The 15385-nt window shown below is 38.5% G+C and overlaps 1 protein-coding gene across 3 annotated transcripts in view; it reads left to right on the top strand.

The window, feature by feature from the left end:
* ARHGAP42 (Rho GTPase activating protein 42) overlaps window positions 1-15385 on the top strand; it is a gene marked incomplete at its 3' end in the record, with an annotated part of 300025 nt that overhangs the window by 155993 nt on the left and 128647 nt on the right. For all 3 annotated transcript variants that reach the window (XM_081238752.1, XM_081238751.1, XM_081238753.1), the window contains exon 4: window positions 13351-13422. In XM_081238752.1, the coding sequence (XP_081094878.1) occupies window positions 13351-13422 (72 nt within the window). The remainder of the gene's footprint in view (window positions 1-13350; window positions 13423-15385) is intronic.

The raw sequence follows: 15385 nt of genomic DNA, 5'->3' as shown, positions 1-15385 counted from the left end.
CTTGCGTAAATCTGGGGAGAAAGAGTTCCATATGAGCCAGAACTGCATTTCTCTGGATTCTTTTTTAAACCTTGTGAAAGTTAACTCACCAGAGTTGTACCCCAGATTCACATTTTTAGTTATGGTTTTCTAGCATTTTGTATGTTATTTTCCTTTATTATGCAGTAATAACAGTAACTAACAAAAATTTAGATACCTTCTTTACTTCACACTTGGATTACTTCAGATTTGAAGCATTTCACCCCTGTGATTGACCAGTGTGTAGGGATGAAAGGCATGTGTTCCCTGGGGGGTGTACAAAGATGAGGGTCAGAAGCAGCCAGATCGGGTTGTAAATCCACTTTGTACCCTTTGAGTGTTGACATTTCCATTTTGATCTCTTGAATTTAGATTCACATGATGTGAACAACAGCCCATCGACTGCATACAAAAGAAGCATCATATTTCAGATGTAAAACCACACATATGTTATTATGGTTTATGGAAAAATTTAGGTTCCTGTGTTGTCTACCACTGTAGATGGATACTCTGAATGGGTCTCTGTTCTGTTAAATTAATTTGGATTTCAATTTCTACCTTTTGAATAACTACATTTTAAATCATCTTGGGACATTCTCAGACTGCTTAGGAAGGTTCTGAACACATAGTTGACATTGTGAATTCTGTGAAGAAACAAACATTTATCGAAAGCCTGCCATATGCCAAATCTGTGCTTGTTATTTAAAAAATACATATATTTTCCCTTTGATTTTTATAAAAACCTTAAAAGGTATAGGGATGAAGACATCAAGTCTTAGCAGTTTAGGTGCCGAGATTCAAAATGGATCTGGGTCTAACTTTAACACTCATATTCTTAATATATTCCAGATGATTTTTAGGTTTTGAACTTCGTTACTCACATAAAATCAGCTTTAATCTCAATATTGTGAAGGGCTTAGCATAGTACTTGGCACACATTAAACACTCAACAAATCATCTCTCTTGTTATCTCTATCACTCCATTGGATGTTTTTCTCCCCCTCCATTTTTTTCTGTTTAGTACCTCTGGAATTTATGTTTTATTCCTTCAATGTCACATTAATAGAATGAGAGTAGAGAGAAGAAAGAGAAAAAAATTGAGCAAGTCCAAAAACAAGAGAAAAAAATGAAGAAATATGGAAGAAATAGAGATGGGAAGTAATACTTGCCCCATTGCGTGGTTGTTAATGATCACATTTGGTTCAAGTTTATATCCTCAAGTTTTGTTTTATTCCTAGGCCATACTTACATAACAGCCACATAAGAGTTGTGGCAGAGATTTAAACTATTGGATATGAATGTGAATGCCACTGTCTTAGTATACAGATCTGCATACATTCGCTCTCTCTCTCTTTTTTTTTTTTTTTTTTGGTTGTGTTGGGTCTTCATTGCTGTGCATGGGTTTTCTCTAGTTGCGGTGAGTGGGGGCTACTCTTCATTTTGGTGCCTGGGCTTCTCATTGCAATGGCTTCTCTTGTTGTGGTGCACAGGCCGTAGGCGTGTGGGCTTCAGTAGCTGCAGCACACAGGCTCAGTAGTTGTGACTCGCAGGCTCTAGGGCACAGGCTCAGTAGTTGTGGCACATGGGCTTAGTTGCTCCGCAGCATGTGGAATTTTCCCGGACCAGGGCTTGAACCCATGTCCCCTGTATTGGCAGGTGGATCTTAACAACTGCACCACCAGGGAAATCCCCGCATCCACTCTCTTTTCTAATTTTTCCCTTCCCAATAAAAAACCATTTATTCATATTGATTAGTTCTGCTATTTTGAGGTGGAATACTCTGCTGCAATATTTCTTTTGAGTCTTCCCATGGCATCAGACGTAATAGGTCCAAAGTGAAATCCATTGTCTTTATTCTTTCTCTACCAAACATACTCCCTACCTCATTTATCCTAGTTCTTAATGTGGTGCCATAGTTCCAGTGCCTGAGGCAGAAAACTTAGTTTCACCTTTGATTCCTCTCCTTCTGGGTCCTTTTAATTTTTTTTTTTTTTTAAACACCTGCCTCTGCAGTTCCCTTCTACCCATCTGTCAACACCGTAGCCACCTGATCTAGTTATCACTTCAAACTTATGTTCTTCTCCCAGCCATTCAGCTTGCATGTCTTGTCTTTATATCTTCATTCTCAAGTATCCCACATATTACTTCCTAGAACAAGTTTTTACATTAATCTTCTTTTTAGAAACCAGCAGTGATTCCATGTTCAGGTTACTTTGCCTAGATTATGGGTATCCTTTCCATACTTATTCCAGTTAAGTTTCCTACTAATAATGTACATGCTTTTCCCCAGTTAGATAATGTTATTAATTAATAACACATGGAAACTGCTATGTGCCAAAACTGTCCAATGTACTTTATATTCATTGTGCCATTCCCATTTTTAAAAAGTTAACTGAAGGCCTGTAACTTGGTCAATGCACTCACAATTGGGATGGACTCTTAATGAGCGTGTAATAAATAGTTTCTTTTCCTGCACTGCATTCCCCCTTCTCACATTCCATGCTTAGTTTTACACCCCCCCCTTGCCTTTTTCATGGTGTTTCCTGTTCCTAGGATATTTTTTCTCTTTGGTGTATCCAATTCATATCCACTTCTAATTCACATCCACTATGCAAATACTACCTTGACTTATTTAGTTCTCATGGATCTTTCCTGTTGTCAAAATTCTGACATATTTATGAGGAATTCTGCATAGTTTATCATTCTCAATGTAATCAGGTTTGTCTCAGTTTTTCTGAAAATTTTAGCAGGGCTTTATGAGCATTAAATACTTGTGGGATGAATAATTTTTTCCCTCTTCACAAGTAGACATCAACTTTCTGGAAGGTTTAGCCCATGTCTTAATTTTTTCCCTTCCCCACACAGCTCAGCAGTGTGCTTGGCACGTATATAAATACTTAGTGATTGAATGTAGGAGAGTCTAGGCCATCTGCCTTTTGTGACTTTCATGGGAAAATACCTTCTCATTTTGTACACATAGATGCACTTCAACCAAAAGGGTGGCACAGAAGATTAAGATAAAGAAGTGTATCAGGTATATAATTACAGAATGAGATACATTATCTATGTTTATTTGGACATATTAAAAGCCTTAAACTTTTAATACTTAACTAGATGTAAGGCACTGAGCTAAGTGTTTTACATTTATTATCTTCATCCTTAGAACCAAGCTGTTGGATAGGTGATGCAGCTGATGCTCAGAATGGTTAAATAGCAGCTCATAAGCAATAGAACTGGGTTTAAACTCAGGCATTCTTGATTTTAAATTCTTAAGTGCTGCGCTGCATATCTTGTTATTCACCCTCATTGTTGGAGTTTTCACCATTGAGGCATACCTCCCTGTTTAAGTTCATTAACTTTAAATACATTAGATCATGCTGGTTTCCAGCATAAAGTAAACATTCAGTGACCATTAGCCTTTATTGTTGCTATTTTTCCAAAGTACACTAAAGTGTCCATGACATTGTCTTTCCCCTTATGCAAACTTTAAAGGCAGAATCAGCTATTTATTACCTCTGTAAAATCTGTAGAAATATATATGTGTGTGTTTAAATGTATTTGGAGTTTCATGAGGGCAAAGAGGATTTAGAGAGTGAGAATTTAAAGTGAGCTACTTTGCTACTGTTTCCAATCATCTCTCTGTAGTAAGATGCAATGCCTGCACAGTGTATCTGGAGGGATGCCTGTCTTGAGCTCACAAATGGGAAGTAGGTAATGGATGTCAGCGGTATCTACAGTTGCCCTCAGTGTCTTGGGAAGAATTTTGACTATTGATCTACTTTGTATGTTTTCACAGTAGAGGATTTCAGGTCCTCTTTTCAAGAGGTCATCTCATTTTTCTGCAAATTGGAGAATGACAGAATCATGGAAGGCATTACTACTTTAGTTTTTATTTTTGTGTATACTATCTTTGTGTATTTAGATTATGGAATTTAAGAGATAAATTCCATAATTTGACTAGAGAATAACCAGTTTAGTGAAAATAAGTGAAAGTAAAACCCTTTTATTGAAATTTTAAAATTTTGATATAATTTCAAACTTACAGAAAAATTATAAGAAGATAAAAAACTACAAATAGAACTACCATATGACCCAGCAATCCCACTACTGGGCATATACCCTGAGAAAACCATAATTCCAAAAGAGACATGTACCAAAATGTTCATTGCAGCTCTATTCACAATAGCCCGGAGCTGGAAACAACCTAAGTGTCCATCATCGGATGAATGGATAAAGAAGATGTGGCACATATATACAATGGAATATTACTCAGCCATAAAAAGAAACGAAACTGAGCTATTTGTAATGAGGTGGATAGACCTAGAGTCTGTCATACAGAGTGAAGTTAGTCAGAAAGAGAAAGACAAATACCGTATGCTAACACATATATACGGAATTTAAAAAAAAAATGTCATGAAGAACCTAGGGGCAAAACGAGAATAAAGACACAGACCTACTTGAGAATGGACTTGAGGATATGGGGAGGGGGAAGGGTAAGCTGTGACAAAGCGAAAGAGAGGCATGGACATATATACACTACCAAACGTAAGGTAGATAGATAGTGGGAAGCAGCCGCAGAGCACAGGGAGATCAGCTCGGTGCTTTGTGACCGCCTGGAGGGGTGGGATGGGAAGGGTGGGAGGGAGGGAGATGCATGAGGGAAGGGATGTGGGAACAGATGTATATGTATGACTGATTCACTTTGTTATAAAGCAGAAACTAATTAAAAAAAAAAAAAAGAGAAATCTAGAAACAATAAATGCTGGAGAGGGTGTGGAGAAAAGGGAACACTCTTGCACTGCTGGTGGGAATGTGAATTGGTACAGCCACTATGGAGAACGGTATGGAGGTTCCTTAAAAAACTACAAATAGAACTACCATATGACCCAGCAATCCCACTACTGGGCATATACCCTGAGAAAACCATAATTCCAAAAGAGACATGTACCAAAATGTTCATTGCAGCTCTATTCACAATAGCCCGGAGCTGGAAACAACCTAAGTGTCCATCATCGGATGAATGGATAAAGAAGATGTGGCACATATATACAATGGAATATTACTCAGCCATAAAAAGAAACGAAACTGAGCTATTTGTAATGAGGTGGATAGACCTAGAGTCTGTCATACAGAGTGAAGTTAGTCAGAAAGAGAAAGACAAATACCGTATGCTAACACATATATACGGAATTTAAAAAAAAAATGTCATGAAGAACCTAGGGGCAAAACGGGAATGAAGACGCAGACCTACTTGAGAATGGACTTGAGGATATGGGGAGGGGGAAGGGTGGGCTGTGACAAGGCGAAAGAGAGGCATGGACGTGTATACACTACCAAACGTCAGGTAGATAGATAGTGGGAAGCAGCCGCAGAGCACAGGGAGATCAGCTCGGTGCTTTGTGACCGCCTGGAGGGGTGGGATGGGGAGGGTGGGAGGGAGGGAGATGCATGAGGGAAGGGATGTGGGAACAGATGTATATGTATGACTGATTCACTTTGTTATAAAGCAGAAACTAATTAAAAAAATGAATAAATAAACTTAAAAAAAAATGGATAAAAAAAAAAAAAAAAAAAATTATAAGAATACAAGGAACTCCTATGTACTCTTTAACCTATTTTTATTTATTTATTTATTTTTTTTAAGTTGAAAATTTCTTTTTTTTTTTTTAATTAGTTTCTGCTTTATAACAAAGTGAATCAGTCATACATATATATCTGTTCCCACATCCCTTCCCTCATGCATCTCCCTCCCTCCCACCCTCCCCATCCCACCCCTCCAGGCGGTCACAAAGCACCGAGCTGATCTCCCTGTGCTCTGCGGCTGCTTCCCATTATCTATCTACCTTACATTTGGTAGTGTATATATGTCCATGCCTCTCTTTCGCTTTGTCACAGCTTACCCTTCCCCCTCCCCATATCCTCAAGTCCATGCTCTAGTAGGTCTGTGTCTTTATTCCCGTTTTGCCCCTAGGTCCTTCATGACTTTTTTTTTTTTTTTTAATTCCGTATATATGTGTTAGCATACGGTATTTGTCTTTCTCTTTCTGACTTACTTCACTCTGTATGACAGACTCTAGGTCTATCCACCTCATTACAAATAGCTCAGTTTCGTTTCTTTTTATGGCTGAGTAATATTCCGTTGTATATATGAGCCACATCTTCTTTATCCATTCATCCGATGATGGACACTTAGGTTGTTTCCAGCTCCGGGCTATTGTGAATAGAGCTGCAATGAACATTTTGGTACATGTCTCTTTTGGAATTATGGTTTTCTCAGGGTATATGCCTAGTAGTGGGATTGCTGGGTCATATGGTAGTTCTATTTTTAGTTTTTTAAGGAACCTCCATACTGTTCTCCATAGTGGCTGTACCAATTCACATTCCCACCAGCAGTGCAAGAGTGTTCCCTTTTCTCCACACCCTCTCCAGCATTTATTGTTTCTAGATTTCTTGATGATGGCCATTCTGACTGGTGTGAGATGATATCTCATTGTAGTTTTGATTTGCATTTCTCTAATGATTAATGATGTTGAGCATTCTTTCATGTGTTTGTTGGCAGTCTGTATATCTTCTTTGGAGAAATGCCTATTTAAGTCTTCTGCCCATTTTTGGATTGGGTTGTTTGTTTTTTTGCTATTGAGCTGCATGAGCTGTTTATAAATTTTGGAGATTAATCCTTTGTCAGTTGCTTCATTTGCAAATATTTTCTCCCATTCTGAGGGTTGTCTTTTGGTCTTGTTTATGGTTTCCTTTGCTGTGCAAAAGCTTTGAAGTTTCATTAGGTCCCATTTGTTTATCTTTGTTTTTATTTCCATTTCTCTAGGAGGTGGGTCCAAAAGGATCTTGCTGTGATTTATGGCATAGAGTGTTCTACCTATGTTTTCCTCTAAGAGTTTGATAGTTTCTGGCCTTACATTTAAGTCTTTAATCCATTTTGAGCTTATTTTTGTGTATGGTGTTAGGGAATGATCTAATCTCAAACTTTTACATGTCCCTGTCCAGTTTTCCCAGCACCACTTATTGAAGAGGCTGTCCTTTCTCCACTGTACATTCCTGCCTCCTTTATCAAAGATAAGTTGGCCATATGTGCCTGGGTTTATCTCTGGGCTTTCTATCCTGATCCACTGATCTATCTTTCTGTTTTTATGCCAGTACCACACTGTCTTGATTACTGTAGCTTTGTAGTATAGTCTGAAGTCAGGGAGCCTGATTCCTCCAGCTCCGTTTTTCGTTCTCAAGATTGCTTTGGCTATTCGGGGTCTTTTGTTTTTCCAAACAAATTTTGAAATTTTTTGTTCTAGTTCTGTGAAAAATGCCAGTGGTAGTTTGATAGGGATTGCATTGAATCTGTAGATTGCTTTGGGTAGTAGAGTCATTTTCACAATATTGATTCTTCCAATCCAGGAGCATGGTATATCTCTCCATCTATTTGTATCATCTTTAATTTCTTTCATCAGTGTCTTATAATTTTCTGCATACAGGTCTTTTGTCTCCTTAGGTAGGTTTATTCCTAGATATTTTATTCTTTTTGTTGCAATGGTAAATGGGAGTGTTTTCTTGATTTCATTTTCAAATTTTTCATCACTAGTGTACAGGAATGCCAGAGATTTCTGTACATTAATTTTGTATCCTGCTACTTTACCAAATTCATTGATTAGCTCTAGTAGTTTTTCGGTAGCATCTTTAGGATTCTCTATGTATAGTATCATGTCATCTTCAAACAGTGACAGCTTTACTTCTTCTTTTCCAATTTGGATTCCTTTTATTTCCTTTTCTTCTCTGATTGCTGTGGCTAAAACTTCCAAAACTATATTGAATAAGAGTGGTGAGAGTGGGCAGCCTTGTCTTGTTCCTGATCTTAGTGGAAATGGTTTCAGTTTTTCACCATTGAGGACAATGTTGGCTGTGGGTTTGTCATATATGGCCTTTATGATGTTGAGGAAAGTTCCCTCTATGCCTACTTTCTGCAGGGTTTTTATCATAAATGGGTGTTGAATTTTGTCAAAAGCTTTCTCTGCATCTATTGAGATGATCATATGGTTTTTCTCCTTCAACTTGTTAATATGGTGTATCACATTGATTGATTTGCGTATATTGAAGAATCCTTGCATTCCTGGAATAAACCCCACTTGATCATGGTGTATGATCCTTTTAATGTGCTGTTGGATTCTGTTTGCTAGTATTTTGTTGAGGATTTTTGCATCTATGTTCATCAGTGATATTGGCCTGTAGTTTTCTTTCTTTGTGACATCCTTGCCTGGTTTTGGTATCAAGGTGATGGTGGTCTCGTAGTATGAGTTTGGGAGTGTTCCTTCCTCTGATATTGTTTGGAAGAGTTTGAGAAGGATGGGTGTTAGCTCTTCTCTAAATGTTTGATAGAATTCGCCTGTGAAGCCATCTGGTCCTGGGCTTTTGTTTGATGGAAGATTTTTAATCACAGTTTCAATTTCGGTGCTTGTGATTGGTCTATTCATATTTTCTATTTCTTCCTGAGTCAGTCTTGGCAGGTTGTGCATTTCTAAGAATTTGTCCATCTCTTCCAGGTTGTCCATTTTATGGGCATAGAGTTGCTTGTAGTAATCTCTCATGATCTTTTGTATTTCTGCAGTGTCAGTTGTTACTTCTCCTTTTTCATTTCTAATTCTATTGATTTGAGTCTTCTCCCTTCTTTTCTTGATGAGTCTGGCTAATGGTTTATCAATTTTGTTTATCTTCTCAAAGAACCAGCTTTTAGTTTTATTGATCTTTGCTATCGTTTCCTTCATTTCTTTTTCATTTATTTCTGATCTGATTTTTATGATTTCTTTCCTTCTGCTAACTTTGGGATGTTTTTGTTCTTCTTTCTCTAATTGCTTTAGGTGCAAGGTTAGGTTGTTTATTCGAGATGTTTCCTGTTTCTTAAGGTGGGATTGTATTGCTATAAACTTCCCTCTTAGAACTGCTTTTGCTGCATCCCATAGGTTTTGGGTCGTCGTGTCTCCATTGTCATTTGTTTCTAGGTATTTTTTAATTTCCTCTTTGATTTCTTCAGTGATCACTTCGTTATTAAGTAGTGTGTTGTTTAGCCTCCATGTGTTTGTATTTTTTACAGCTCTTTTCCTGTAATTGATATCTAGTCTCATAGCATTGTGGTCAGAAAAGACACTTGATACAATTTCAATTTTCTTAAATTTACCAAGGCTTGATTTGTGACCCAAGATATAATCTATCCTGGAGAATGTTCCTTGAGCACTTGAGAAAAATGTTTATTCTGTTGTTTTTGGATGGAGTGTCCTATAAATATTAAGTCCATCTTGTTTAATGTATCACTTAAAGCTTGAGTTTCCTTATTTATTTTCATTTTGGATGATCTGTCCATTGGTGAAAGTGGGGTGTTAAAGTCCCCTACTATGAGTGTGTTACTGTCGATTTCTCCTTTTATGGCTGTTAGTATTTGCCTTATGTATTGAGGTGCTCCTATGTTGGGTGCATAAATATTTACAATTGTTATATCTTCTTCTTGGATCGATCCCTTGATCATTATGTAGTGTCCTTCTTTGTCTCTTCTAGTAGTCTTTATTTTAAAGTCTATTTTGTCTGATATGAGAATTGCTACTCCAGCTTTCTTTTGGTTTCCATTTGCATGGAATATCTTTTTCCATCCCCTTACTTTCAGTCTGTATGTGTCTCTAGGTCTGAAGTGGGTCTCTTGTAGACAGCATATATATGGGTCTTGTTTTTGTATCCATTCAGCCAATCTGTGTCTTTTGGTGGGAGCATTTAGTCCATTTACATTTAAGGTAATTATCGATATGTATGTTCCTATTCCCATTTTCTTAATTGTTTTGGGTTCGTTATTGTAGGTCTTTTCCTTCTGTTGTGTTTCTTGCCTAGAGAAGTTCCTTTAGCATTTGTTGTAAAGCTGGTTTGGTGGTGCTGAACTCTCTCAGCTTTTGCTTGTCTGTAAACGTTTTAATTTCTCCATCAAATCTGAATGAGATCCTTGCTGGGTAGAGTAATCTTGGTTGCAGGTTTTTCTCCTTCATCACTTTAATTATGTCCTGCCACTCCCTTCTGGCTTGTAGAGTTTCTGCTGAGAGATCAGCTGTTATCCTGATGGGGATTCCCTTGTGTGTTATTTGTTGTTTTTGCCTTGCTGCTTTTAATATGATTTCTTTGTGTTTAATTTTTGACAGTTTGATTAATATGTGTCTTGGCGTATTTCTCCTTGGATTTATTCTGTATGGGACTCTCTGTGCCTCCTGGACTTGATTAACTATTTCCTTTCCCATATTAGGGAAGTTTTCAACTATAATCTCTTCAAATATTTTCTCAGTCCCTTTCTTTTTCTCTTCTTCTTCTGGAACCCCTATAATTCGAATGTTGGTGCGTTTAATGTTGTCCCAGAGGTCTCTGAGACTGTCCTCTGTTCTTTTCATTCTTTTTTCTTTATTTTGCTCTGCAGCAGTTATTTCCACTATTTTATCTTCCACCTCACTTATCCGTTCTTCTGCCTCAGTTATTCTGCTATTGATCCCATCTAGAGTATTTTTTATTTCATGTATTGTGTTTTTAATCGATGCTTGATTCATCTTTTGTTCTTCTAGGTCCTTGCTAACTGTTTCTTGCATTTTGTCTATTCTATTTCCAAGATTTTGGATCTGGGAAATAGAATCTTGGATCATCTTTACCATCATTATTCTGAATTCTTTTTCAGGTAGACTGCCTATTACCTCTTCATTTGTTAGGTCTGGTGGGTTTTTATCTTGTTCCTTCTCCTGCTGTGTGTTTTGCTGTCTTCTCATTTTGCTTATGTTACTGTGTTTGGGGTCTCCTTTTTGCAGGCTGCAGGTTCGTAGTTCCCGTTGTTTTTGGTGTCTGTTCCCAGTGGCTAAGGTTGGTTTAGTGGGTTGTGTAGGCTTCCTGGTGGAAGGTAGTAGTGCCTGTGTTCTGGTGAATGAGGCTGGATCTTGTCTTTCTGGTGTGCAGGTCCACGTCTGGTGGTGTGTTTTGGGGTGTCTGCGGACTTTTTATGATTTTAGGCCACCTCTCTGCTAATGGGTGGCGTTGTGTTCCTGTCTTGCTAGTTGTTTGGCATAGGGTGTCCAGCACTGTAGCTTGCTGGTCGTTGAGTGAAGCTGGGTGCTGGTGTTGAGATGGAGATCTCTAGAAGATTTTCGCCGTTTGATATTATGTGGAGCTGGGAGGTCTCTTGTGGACCAGTGTCCTGAAGTTGGCTCTCCCACCTCAGAGGCACAGCACTGACTCCTGGCTCCTCAATTTGGGATGATGTGTTGTCTATTCATGTATTCCACAGATGCAGGGTACATCAAGTTGATTGTGGAGCTTTAATCCGCTGCTTCTGAGGCTGCTGGGAGAGGTTTCCCTTTCTCTTCTTTGTTCTCACAGCTCCTGGGTCTCAGCTTTGGATTTGGCCCCACCTCTGCGTGTAGGTCGCCGGAGGGCGTCTGTTCTTCGCTCAGACAGGACAGGGTTAAAGGAGCAGCCTCTTCGGGGACTCTGGCTCACTCAGGCCGGGCGGGAGGGCGGGGCACGGAGTGCGGGGCGAGCCTGCAGCGGCAGAGGTCGGCGTGACGTTGCACCAGCCCGAGGCGCGCCGTGCGTTCTCCCAGGGAAGCCGCCCCTGGATCCCGGGACCCCAGCAGTGGCGGGCTGCACAGGCTCCCGGAAGGGTGGTGTGGACAGTGACCTGCGCTCGCACACAGGCTTCTTGGCGGCGGCAGCAGCAGCCCCAGCGTCCCACGCCCGTCACTGGGCTCCGCGCTTTCAGTCGCGACTTGCGCCCGTCTGTGGAGCCCCTTTAAGCAGCGCTCTTAATCCCCTCTCCTCGCGCACCAGGAAACCAAGAGGGCAGAAAAAGTCTCTTGCCTCTTCGGCAGCTCCAGAGTTTTCCCGGACTCCCTGCCGGCTAGCTGTGGCACATTAGCCCCCTTCAGGCTGAGTTCTCGCCGCCAACCCCAGTCCTTTCCCTGCGCTCTGACTGAAGCCCGAGCCTCAGCTTCCAGCGCCGCCCACCCTGGCGGGCGAGCAGACAAGCCTCTCGGGCTGGTGAGTGCCGCTCGGCACCGATCCTCTGTGCGGGAATCTCTCCGCTTTGCCCTACCCAGGTATGTGGGGAGTTTCTTGCCTTTTGGGAGGTCTGGGGTCTTCTGCCAGCATTCAGTAGGTGTTCTGTAGGAGTTGTTCCACGTGTAGCTGTATTTCTGGTGTATCCGTGGGGAGGAAGGTGATCTCCGCGTCTTACTCTTCCGCCATCTTACCCGGAAGTCTCTAACCTATTTTTAAATAGTGACCTATCTGAAAAATAGATTTTTCTTTCATCTTAACATTTGCTAATTATGTAGTAAGTCATGTTATTATCACAGTGGTAGAATGAATGATAATCTTATTAACTGGGCCTACCTTTTCCCCCTCAGCTTTATTGAGATATAATTTACACATAACATTGTGTAAGTTTAAAGTGTACAACATGTTGATTTGATACATTTATGTATTGTAAAATGATTACCACCGATGGCATTAGCTAATATCTCAATCTTGTCACATTGTTACTATTTCTTTTTGGGGTGAGAACATTTAAGATCCTATGTTTAATTTTAATGCTTTCTAAAGGAATTTTTTAAAAATCAAGATTTCCTTCCAGCATACTGCTATCCTTAGAAATGTCTGTCTCCTCGTATCCAGTCACTGCCCCCTCCCCACCTCGAACACCCTCACCATATTCTTGCAGATCAATTTAAAGATTTATCTGTTTTAAAATTTAAATAAAACCGAATTTGCAGTTTTGGGCTAAAATACTGTTCATTGAAATGAAATGTGAACAGTGTGAAATGAGAGCATTCAGGCAAATCCCAAGTGTAAGGAATCTAATTAAACAGGGAGAAAATAAGTCTTATTTTATTTTGCAGCTGTAGAATTATAACATCTAGTGGCAAGATGGAAGAGCTCTTATATGGCTCAGTTTTAAAATGATGCTTGAACTGACTACATTAAACCAGTATAATTAAAGGTATTTTAAAATTTAGTAGCTGATGTGCTATTTTATAGTTAAATTTTAGAATATGAAATTTAAATTTTTAAGATCTCACCATGAGTACGTGCTTTCACATTATTCACATTATTGTTAGGATGAAGTGAAATAATTTGTGAAAACAACTTAATTATAAACTAGAAAAAGACTATATAACATGTGAGGTATTTTTATTTCATTTATAGAAGCTAAGGAGAAGAAAAGCTGTTTATTTAAATAAGTGGAATAAAGGAGCCATCTTTATTTCAATATTGTTTGCATGAATTATACAGAATTTAATGTATTTGCATTTTTGATTTCAGATTCAAAATGCTAATGATGTATTAATTGCGCCACTTGAGAAATTTCGCAAAGAACAAATAGGTGCAGCAAAAGTAAGTGTTGCATTTTATTATTCTTTGGATATTCTCCTAATAATTAAAGATGACAGACGTAATTTCAGATGTTAACATTTTTGAAAGTAGAATGAGCTTTTAAAACTTCCGTACGTCATTTAAAATTTTTGCACAGAGCCTATTACAAAGACTGGAATTCTTTTAAACACAGAAAAGATATTATTCTTCTACTGAATAGAGAAAAAGTCAGCATAAATGGGTTCCTCCCATCCCAACAATGGTAGGAAATTAACTGTTTTAAAGGCGGTGAAATTATGGTAAAAATATGAGGAGTTTTCCTAACATCTGTATACAATAAAATTAGGCACGAGGTATGTATATTGAAAATTAAGGTAGTAATTATAAAAGACCTTTTATTATTTTTTGTATTTTTAATTCTTAATAAAAATATTAAGAATATAAATGTAAATATTAAGAATATAATATAAAGTGTTTGTGGAAAACTTTAGATATCTTTGTCAGGCCTTTGCATTAATGTTTAATTGGTTATGGATCAATTAAAATTTCCCTGAGCCTAATAATTTCTGAAATTTACTTGCATTCTCTTTCTTAGATCCATGTTTAACTACCTTCTCAGCATCATGTAAGGACATAAAATTTGGGTTTCCAAAATAGAACCCGTCATCTGTCATACTTCCCCTATCCTTTCTCTGATTTGGTTTTCTAATTAGTCAATGACATACCTTTTCCCTCTTTGAGCAGTGCTTTCATTCTCCTGAGGGAATATTTCTCCTCTATTCTCCTCCCTTCTGTCTGAAATATTGAAATAGCCTACTAGTTGGTCTCTACGTCCCCACCCTAATCTGTTAACAAATTTTTGCCATGTTTAACAGTTTTTCTTCAATAATGAAACCGTCAGTGGTTGTCTCTGAGAAAGACAGTTTAATCTCGATAATGAAATTTTTTCACAGTGTGGCCACTTTCTACGTTTCAGTATACCTCCCTCATCTGGTACAACTGTCTGTTCACTAGTCTCTATATATATCCTGGCTCTACTAATGGCTTTGCCCAAACTTTTCCCCTCCTTGGAATATTTCTTACCCTTAACTTGTTGAAGTCTTGCTAGTTCTCCATGGTCCCTTATATTCCAGCACCAGAAAGAAGCCTTCCTTTATGTGGGTCTTTCCTCATATTCTCCCCTTCCAGAATTGATATTTTTTTCTTACAGAATCAAGTAGTCCTTATGCTTATTTCCTGTAAAAAGCTATCACAGTCTGCCTTGAATCAGAGTTTTATGTGCATTTCTCCACCAATTATGAGCCATTATCAAGTCAAGAACTAAACCAGAACCATTTCTGTGTTAATTCAGCAAACATTTATCAATATCTTGGTTGACCCACTTGTGGCAAGTATGGTGTTTGATAAGATTAAGGGATACAATTGTAAACAAGACAGACAAGCTCCCTGCTCTTGTGTCATTTATTATCTTTTGTGTATTTACAAATGCACTGAGGATTGTGATACAGAAGTGCAGGGTGCTTTGTGAGAGTATAATTAATGGAACTGACCTTGTCCAGAGAACCAAGCAATGCCTTCTGGTGGAAGTATTGGTTAAGCAGAGAACTAAATGATGAGAAAGAAATAGCTAGAAATGGAGATACAGGGGCAGCAAGGGAGGAACCTTCTTTACACTCCAGAATAGGGAACAGAGTAGGTATGAATAAAGACCTTGAAGAAGGAAAGAGCCTAGCATTTCAGTGGAAAAAGTTTTAATGGGTTCAGAATATAGAGGACATGTGCACGCCTTTGTATTTACTCGTTATTCTGCTCTTATTCACTGATAAGATAAAGAAAAGTTGTAGGTAGAGGAGTGATTATATTTGATCAAAATATTATAAAATATTTTGATATTTTAAAATATCACTCTAGTTGCATGCCATGCATGGATTGGAGGAAGCAGGACTGCTTGAGGGAAACCATGCTTGGGAGTTAAAGGACAGTT

This window comes from Mesoplodon bidens (assembly GCF_964165515.1).
Source record: "Mesoplodon bidens genome assembly, chromosome: 7".
Lineage (NCBI taxonomy): Eukaryota > Metazoa > Chordata > Mammalia > Artiodactyla > Ziphiidae > Mesoplodon > Mesoplodon bidens.
Note: the sequence above shows the minus strand (reverse complement) of the source record. Positions and strands in the feature narration are given on the sequence as shown.